Source organism: Labeo rohita, chromosome 12, assembly GCF_022985175.1.
Source record: "Labeo rohita strain BAU-BD-2019 chromosome 12, IGBB_LRoh.1.0, whole genome shotgun sequence".
Lineage (NCBI taxonomy): Eukaryota > Metazoa > Chordata > Actinopteri > Cypriniformes > Cyprinidae > Labeo > Labeo rohita.
Genome location: NC_066880.1, coordinates 11442468 through 11452667, shown reverse-complemented (window position 1 = coordinate 11452667; position 10200 = coordinate 11442468). Strand labels below are relative to the sequence as shown.

Here is a 10200-nt window from a genome sequence, read left to right as displayed (position 1 = left end):
TTTGTGTATTTGAACCCTTTCCAGAAGTGACTGTATGATTATGAGGTCCATCTTTTCACACTGAGGACAACTGAGAGACTCATATGCAACTATTACAGAAAGTTCAAATGCTCAATGATGCTCCAGAAGGAAAAAAGGATGCATTAAGACTTTTTGAATTTGAAGATCAGGGTAAATTTAACTTATTTTGTCTTTTCTGTAGTATTTTCTGTAGCTTCTGAGGGGCAGTACTAAATGAAAAATATATGAAATTAAGCAAAATAAGAAAAATCTTAATTCTGTTCAAAAGTTTTCACCCCCAGCTCTTAATGCATAGTTTTTCCTTCTGGAGGATCAGTAAGTGTTTAAACCGTCTGTAATAGTTGCATATGAGTCTCTCAGTTGTCCTCAGTGTGAAAAGATGGATCTCAAAATCATACAGTCATTGTTGGAAAGCGTTCAAATACACACATTTTTTTGTATAATCCCTCCTATTTTGGTAAAATAATGGACATTTTACAGATTCTGTAAGGTGTATGTAAACTTTTGACATCAACTGTACGTGCCATATTATGCTGTATTGCACAGTGTTTATTTACGTGCTCTCTCATTGTTCTATGACCTAAATCACTAAAATAATTATGCAAACAGACCTAATTTGCCATATTTGACCATAGACCATATTTGCACTAAAAAAATGTTACTGGGGGTGTTTAGTGAATAAGGCTAATAAATAGGCTAATAAGCTAAAGTTGAATGAATTCACCTATATGTGTTTGTACTTTCAGTATTCATATGATTAGTGTTTAACTGCAGATTCAGTCTGGACTTGGGAAGCTCATTCTGAAGGAGGAGATGGAAAAGGAAATGAACAGAGAAAGATACATACGAAGTGTGGCTGCCCAGCGCTTTGACTCTCAGTATGCTAACTGTACCACAGGTATAACACCACATATTTTCAAGGCAACCACAACAAATATAGCTTTATTCTGGCATTAGCATACAAAAGTATTCTGTCCTTTGCTATAGACTCCCAAAACGTGAAAACATCATCTCTGCCTGGATATGGACGGAATGGCCTCCATCGGGTAAGTCATTTTAATTTGTTATGTATTCCTGTGATGCAAAGCTGAATTTTCAGCAGCCATTACTCCAGTCTTCAATGTCACATGATCCTTCAGAAATCATTCTAATAAGCTGACTTGGTGCTAAAGATTATTATCAATGTTGAAAACAGTTTTTACTCTTTATTTTTTTGTTAAAAAAAAACAACCTACACTAATATTCTTAAGTTTGCTAAGTACATTAAAAAAAAAAAATAATAATAATAATAATAATAATAAAAATAAAAAAGAACAAGAATAAAATTAATACTATTATTCAGACATTAATAATATGCAAAAAATGTTTCAATATTATTATTATTATTATATTATTATTATTTCAAATAAATGCTGTTTATTGAACTTTGTATTCATCAGAGAATCCTGAAAAAATATTATCACATTTATATGAAAATATTATGCAGCAAAATCTGTTTTCAACATTGATAATAATAGGAACCATTATTAAGTAAACATCAATATAACTGAGCAATTGCATTTATTTATAAATATATTTAAATAGAAACAAATCATTTTAAATTAGACATAATATGCAATATATAAAGACATAAATAAATATAAAGACATAAAAAATATGCAAAAAATATATTTCAAATAAATGATGTTCATTGAACTCTCAAATAATCCTGAATTTTTTTTATAATCACAGTTATGTTATCACATTTTTATGAAAATATTAAGCAGCAAAATCTGTTTTCAACACAGTAAGCATCAATATAATTGAGCAATTACATTTATTTATAATTATATTCAAATAGAAACAATTTTAAATTGTAATAGTATTTCACAATATACAGTTTTTTATTGTATATTTGATTAAATAAATGCTCAATTTCATTAATAATAAACTGATCAAAAATTATGGTAAAGACATGTATAATATGCCAAAAATATATATTTTAAATAAATGCTGTTCATTGAACTTTCTGTTCAGAATCCTGAAAAAATAAAGTTACTACATTTTTATGAAAATACTAAGCAGCAAAATTTTTCAACATTGATATAATAGAAACCATTATTAATAAGTAACTGAACAATTACATTTATTTATAAATATATAAATATATTCATATAGAAACAAATAATTTTGAATTGTAGTATTTTACTATATTGCAGTTTTTACTGTATATTTGATTAAATAAACGCTCAATTTGATCAATATTTTTTTTTCTTTTTTGTGCTTCCAACCCCAGTCTACAGAACTCTCTCAGTATAACAGTTACGGGGATGTGTGTGGAGGACAAAGAGGTAAAATACAATACTTCTCATACTAAAAATACATGTAATAACTGAAAAGCTATTTTAATAATATAATAACATTTGGGAATTTGTCTCTTTCTAATTTACACAGATTTCAAGGTATGTGACTGACCTGTGGTATTTATTGAGCATGTGCATCAGCGGTCATGCACATATGGAAGTCAAATCATGCTACATGTAACCGGAATGGCACTCATGCCCTCATTGCTATGCTTGTGTCTGAGTTTGAGCCATGGGGAAAAACAAGAGCACAGTCAAGGGTTTGATACGTTGAAAAACTCCCCTACCCCTGAGAATGCATCACATGGATAGTTGTGGATCCGCTTCCCTTGCGAGAACTCGATACAGAGCAGTAGCTTTTAGGAATTAGACCCAGATTATTTCCCAAGCTTCTGAATTCTGGAAAACAGTTTCTGCTTTCTTTTCTTATCGTTTGCATCACGTGAATGTGTTCTGTTCTATAGCCCACCCAAGATGCCCAAGATTCCATTACAAGAATGGACAGGGGAATGTCTATGCCTAATATGTTGGAATATAAAGCAAGTATCTCAAATATTCTCAAAAATTACATTTCTCTTCTCTCTTCCTTCTCTAAATGTTCCTCCAGCTCCTCTGTGTTCAATAAATAATCACCCCCCTCCCAAAACCAAGATTGTTCAGTCAGGGCTGTAATTTTGGCTCATCTTTAATGGGACGAACAAGATTAGCATAACTTGTATATCTTCCAGTGCTATAAAATGATGTCATCACATGATCATTCAGTCATTTTAAACTCCTGGTTCTTGTTAATTAAAAAGGCTTCATAGTTACATATGGTAATATTTTGTGAAAGTGGTTGCTGTAGTTACCCAGAAGCCTGGTTCTTTAGGGCTGAATTTAAATTCATGCGGCAGCCCTGGCTAATAGTTATTGGCTAGATTAAATAGATTGGAACGTAATAGGATTTCCCAGCAATGTAAGAAACAATAACTGGCATGAGTGTAAACTGTTCTTGGAAGTGCTAGCATTAACAACACTATAATTCCTTCCTGTAGATACAGTTTGCAAAAACACCTGGCCAGCTTTAGGAGAAAACAAATCCCTGTGACCATAGTTAACCATTCATTTCAGTGGGGAAAATAAATACATTTATAAATTTGTTTTTTTTTGTTTTTTTGGAAAAATACTTTCAAAATGCATTTATTGTTCTGTATAATATTATATATTATATAATACTACATATATATATATATATATATATATATATATATATGACCCATGGTCACAAAACCAGTCATAAGGGTCAGTTTTCTGAAATTGAGATTTATACATGTTAGGACAGAACAATATTTGGCAAAGATACAACTAGTTGAAAATCTGGAATCTGAGGGTGTACAAAAAAAAATAAAAATACTGAGAAAATCGCCTTTAAAGTTGTCCAAATTAAGTTCTTAGCAATTCATATTACTAATCAAAAACTACGGTTTTACTAATCAAAAATTAAGTTTTGATATATTTACAGTAGGAAACTTACAAAATATCCTTATGGAACATGATCTTTACTTAATATCGTAATGATTTTTGGCATTAAAAAAAAGCTATAATTTTGACGTATACAATGTATTTTTGGTTATTGCTACAAATATACTTGTGCTACTTAAGACTGGTTTTGTGGTCCAGGTTTTGTGGTATATATATATATATATATATTTTTTTTTTTTTTGAAAGCATATTCTGAACTCTTGAACATTTGCCAGCCAATTGAATATCAGAAGCTAAAAAGAGACTAGATTATAAGAGACGACTGTGGAATTCCATATAATATTTGTGCCAAAGATTACTTTGCATATTGTTACAAATAAAATAAATATTAAGTAAATTGCAATAATATAAGACACTATCTGACTGTATGAATCTGCACTGAATTAATGGAAATATTGGTCATTAATTAGTGGTTTTAGCTGATCCAACAGTTAAATAGGAATTACACTACAGTTCAGAAGTTTTTTAATTATTAAGTAACCATTAAATTGATTGAAATGTAATGGTAAAGACTTTCAAATATTTCGTAAGATTTCTATTTAAAATAAACAGTTCTTTTGAACTTTGTTTACCAAAGAATGCTGAAAAAAGTATCCAGGTTTCCACAAAAGTTTTAAGCAGCACAACTGTTTTCAAAATTAATAGTTATAAGCAATGTTGGGGAGTAACTAGCTACATGTAACGCAGTTATGTAATTTAATTACAAAATACATTTAACTAATTCATTACAGTTACTGAGAAAAATTGTGTAATTAAATTAGTTACTTAAGAAAATGTTAATGATTGAAAAGGGGGTAACATCAATATTTTGTGTATTAATATTTACTATTATTATGATTTTAAATCTGTATTTAACCTCAGAACGATTTATAATCGATCTATAATCTTAATTTTAGCGATAAAAGATTTTGAAAGTCTGACAGTAATGTCTTTAGCACTATTGCAAGGTTAACCCTGCCTGGTTTAAATGTTTGAAAATGATTACCAGTTTAGAAATTTAGAAAAGTAATCAAATGTAATCAGTTACATTAATAAAGTAATTGAAATAGTTATACTACGTATTACATTATAAATAGGGTAACTTGTAATCTGTAACCTACTACAGTTACAAAGTAACCTTCCCAACACTGCTTATAAGAAATGTTTCACAAAGGCAAATACATAAAGAAAAGTTGTAAAAGCTGGTTTGTGGGTTTCTGCTGATTTAAGCTGGTGTTTATCTGGTCAGCCAGTTAAAAATTGTTTAATAAAGCCAGCCCACAATGCTAAGAGACCAGCTAAAACCATTAAGATTAAGCTCATTTTAGATTTTTTTTTAGTTACATTTTAGTGGATTTCTAACATATACTTATTGTTTACTATTCACTTATGCAGTGTGCAATATGCAATGTGATTTCTGTTGCTATTACTTGTGCAAAAACACAGAAGCTCTTTTTGTTTGTTTTTTGAGAATTTTATTTTCCCCCATACAAATGAATATGGTAGAGACTTTCACACCCCCAGTTTTTGGAAATTGCACTTTCTATGACTTCTGTCCAACACTTCTTTCCTATATTGAGAAACACAGACTTTCTGTTTGGAAATCCAGTACATGCTCACACACAAGGCTCACCTACTGTTTGTTCCTCTGCATGCTCTGGCCTCCTCCCGCATACTCTTTCACTTGCACTGTGCTGCAGTGTTGTATTTTGGCAGGAGTTGGTGTTTATGTGGCGTGTGTTAGAATGTAATGAGCGTGCATTATTCCCTCGTCCATTTGCTTTCAGCAATTCATTGTGTTTGGCAAATGCCTCGCATAGCATTCTCCATAACAACACAATCCCTCCTTTTGTAAAGGTGTACCCATATGAAATGCTCACTGTCACCAACAGAGGGCGTACTAAGCTCCCGAAGGATGTGGACAGGACGAGACTGGAGGTAAATTGCACCCAGTAGACTCAGTGAAGGGAAATTGCATTACAAGAAAATTACACACACGGGTGTGCATTTATTTCCATATTTTGTGACCTGAAAATCATAACCCATGTGAAAGAAAATTGCTGCGTCTTAAAATACATTCAAATGCATTTATTGTTCTGTATAATAATAATAATAATAATAATAATAATATTCATTCAATAGTTATTATTAATAGTCTATGACTCTTATTAACTATTATTATAATCATATTAAATGACTATTAATAGTTATGACTTTACAACAACAATTATAATTTTATTAAATACAAATTTTCATGGTACAATAGTGTATTGCAATAGTAATATATTTATTAGTTTATTTTTATCAGTTTAAATAACAGTTTACTAATAATATTAGTTATATTATTAGTAGTATTGTAACAAATATTTGTAAATGTATTATTATGTATTATTTTATTATTATTATTGTAAGTGAGTATTTAACAAAACTTATATTATTATTAAATGCACATTTTTACTGTACAGTAGTATTATCGCAACAGTAATATTTTTAATAATACTATAATAATAATGTGTTGTTCTGAAATACTCATACTTATTAAAAATACAAAATATTGTTTTATAATACTAATGAATATTATTATTATTAATATTTTAATTACAAAAATAAAAATAATGTTGTAATAAAAATATTACTGTTGCAATAATACTACTGTATGGTAAAAATGACCATTTAATAATAGTATTAATTTTGTTAAATACTGTAACATTTATTAAATAATACAAATATTGGTTATAATACTACTATTACTACTCACATACTTAAAATATTGTTTAAAAGTAATTATTTTTTTATAATAATTATTATTATAATTATTATATTTAAATTACAAAAATAAAAATCATTTACAGTAATAAAAAATAACGTTGCAATAATACTACTGTACAGTAAAAAACAGCATTTAATAATAATAATAGTATTACTAAATAATACAAATATTGGTCATAATACTACTATTAGTACTTGTTTAAAAATCAGTTAAAATATTGTTTATATAATTATTATTATTAGACTGAAGTGACAAAAATAAAAATAATTCACAGTAATAAAAATATTACTGTTGCAATAATACGACTGTACAGTAATAAACACTTAATAACAGAAATATTGATTATATTATTATTATTATTATTATATTTAGATTGCAAAATTAAAAATCATTTACAGTAATAAAATATATCTGTTGCAATAATAATAATAGTTTTAATACTAAAACACTTATTAAATACAAATATTGGTTATAATACTAATATTAATACTCACATACTTAAATATTACAAATATTGTTTATGTAATATTATTATATTTAAATTACACAAATATAAATCATCTACAGTAATAAAAATGTTACTGATGCAATACTACTGTACAGTAACAAAATAGCATTTAATATTAATAGTATTAGTTAAATACTCTTACACTTATTAAGTACACTTGTTAAATTATACAAATACTGGTTATAATACTACTAATAATATAATATAAAAATATATATATGCTATTTAAATAATAGAAACAAACTAATAAATATATTACCATTGCAATATACTATTATACAGTGAAAATGTGTGTTTAATATAATAATAATAATAATAATAGTTCTTATTGTTGTTGTTGTAGTTGTATAGTCATATTGAATGGAGGTAAAAGTTGATTTTTGTTCTTAGCTGATCACATGACTCTATGACTTACTATTCTTCTCTCTTCTTATTTATATCCAGCGCCACTTGGCTCCCGTGACATTCTTTGATATTTTTGGGATGGAGATCCACGAGTTCGACAGACTTCCTCTTTGGAAGCGCAACGACATGAAGAAGAAAGCCAAGCTCTTCTAACTAGCTGATTGTGCATGTTTTAATTTATCAGTCACTCATATGATGTATTAGATCGATAGTCTTTTACTTTTGTTTTTTTTTTGTTTTGTTTTTTTGCATCCAATTACATGCACAAAAAAGTTTTATTTTGCTTCAAAAAGACCACTTTTATTTTCCCAAATCTATATATCTTTATCTTTAAACGAGTGAGTGTTTAAACAGAACAAAATGCGGCGTACGCGTGACCCCCTAAATGCGAACGCACGGGCGAGAGGAGTTGATGGTGTGCCTGCGCTCATTAAAGCTGCCTCCAGGACCAGAGAGATTTATCCTCCTCCCTCCTGGCCCTCTTGTAAAACAGGACTGTAATTTTTTAGATGGGGAACCGGGGGCTGTCAGCAGGGATCTCGCTCTAAACAGGCCGTTAAGGTGGTGGAGTTGTAGGGATCCCTGGAGCCCCCCTGCTGCTGCGGACCCAACCAGACCTTTGAAGTGCGTTAAAAGCGGGAAGTGAGAGCTACTGAAGATCCTCCACCTGCCGAGCTGAGCTTCTGGAAGGCATTAGAAACCGAAATCGGCGTCCTGTCCCACCAGCACTCCGCCGCCTCGTCACAATCCTAAAAAAACATCCTACATGTAAAGAGCATGTTCGCCATAACCAAAATCCAAAACAGCATCCGAGATAGAAAAGTTAAGTTCTTTATCCAAAACAAACTAGTCTTGATAATCAGAGGCGGTGGTTATTATTATTTAAAAAATGAAACTTTTAATATTAAAAGTCGCCACTAGAGGTCATAAGTGAGACGATAGCAGACATCGTCCCGCTCTGAAACGGCTGCAATTTTGTTTTTCTGCAATATTAAACAGTTCATTTTGAATATAGCAAGAAAGCCTTTGAAATGACTGCCTCAGAGGTGTTTCAATACTGCCACTGTGTTGACGTGGGATTGTCGGAGCTGTAGCCATAGCATTTGTGCCGGCGTAGACTCGATATCAGGGCCGTATCTCTGTCGTTCATTTATATTGCTGTGGAATAATGCCATTCCCATAGACACTGATGTATCATGGGCCGCCGTCGGCTATTATTCCCAGCAGTTTCCTGTGTTCCTAGCAGGGTTAATGACAGAGAACTAGGACATATACAGCATTGTGCTTTTATAGTATCACAAAACATACGACTATAACGAGTGTGATTACTAGAACCAGACCTGTATGTCACTTTAAAACAGACTGAAGAGTTGGTTTTGATACCCCTACTGTGTACCTCACCTTTTTCTGTCTTTTTCTGAGGGAAAGATTTGATGAAAATGGTGTTTAAGCTCTGCTGAGTAATAAAACTCTGCTTCAGATCATACCGTCTGACGTAGTCGTTACTGCGCGGCGCACTTTGCGTGAAATACAAGACACTGTGCCATAAGGGGGCCGTTATAAGTGGGAGGTCCGCCTGTTGAGTCACTTGGAAATCCCTGGGTGCTTTCCTTCATGTTCTCTTCTGCCTGATAAATGTAGCCGGTGGTATGACCTCTTTCCCAAAACGCTCTCCTCCCAGGCTCCACAGTCAGTTGAATTTAAAACAAGCCTTGGCACTGTGTTACTCTGTACAGTGGTTTCACTCTGAATTGTAGAATAGAGAGGTATTTGCAGGAGAATGAGTGTTTATTGGTGTTTCTGGTCAACCGTACTGCTGTCATCCTCCTGCATAGTAGGAATTGAAAAGACACATTTTTCCATGTTCGACAGACTGTGACACAGACTCGTCAGTATCAAAAGATTCGTATGAAAGAAAATTACTCAGGGATGTGATTTATCTGTATTTTCTGACGTAAAAAGTATTGGATGTATAATTATATAAATGTAAAAAATATATTAAATACTCATTTTTTACAGCACAATAGTATTAAAATATTAATATATTTATTTTTAATTTGTTTGATTTTTTTTTACAAATTAAATTGTAATAGTTTTTTAACAATAATTATTAAAAAAAAAAATATATATATATATATATTGCTATTTATTTATATAATGATTTGTCTCTAATTTAGTAATAATACAGTAATACTGCAGAATATTGATTTGTTTCAGTTTTATAATAACAAAATAAAAAAATAACAAAACTATTATAATTATGTAAATAATAAACTATAAATATTTTTAATAATTGCTCTAAATATTAATTTCACAGTACAATAGTATTACAATATTAATATATTTTTGTTCGTTTGATTTTTTTTACTATTTAAATTATATTAAAATGTTTTTTAAACAAGAATTATTTTTAAAATTATTTTTTTACAGTACTGTACTTTTATTGCTATTTATTTCTATAATGATTTGTTTAATGTCTATAATTTAGTAATATTAAATTATATATTTATTATAATAGTATTAAATACTAATTTTTACACTATAATAATATTGCAGTAGTAATATATTGATTTCTTTTTTATTTTTATAAAAAATAAAATAAATTAAATAAAAATATAATAATAATGTAAATAATAAACTAAAATGATTATTTT

At 29.7% G+C, this 10200-nt stretch overlaps 1 protein-coding gene across 1 annotated transcript in view; it reads left to right on the top strand.

Annotated features, from left to right (window-relative positions):
• Positions 1-9030, top strand: part of ablim1b (actin binding LIM protein 1b) — a 72583-nt gene extending 63553 nt beyond the window's left edge. Inside the window, 7 exon segments of the mRNA XM_051124436.1 lie at positions 796-919; positions 1009-1067; positions 2297-2351; positions 2455-2462; positions 2828-2902; positions 5721-5801; positions 7586-9030. Of these exon segments, the coding sequence (XP_050980393.1) occupies positions 796-919; positions 1009-1067; positions 2297-2351; positions 2455-2462; positions 2828-2902; positions 5721-5801; positions 7586-7699 (516 nt within the window). The 3' untranslated portion in view covers positions 7700-9030.
• The last annotated feature ends 1170 nt before the right edge of the window (positions 9031-10200 follow it).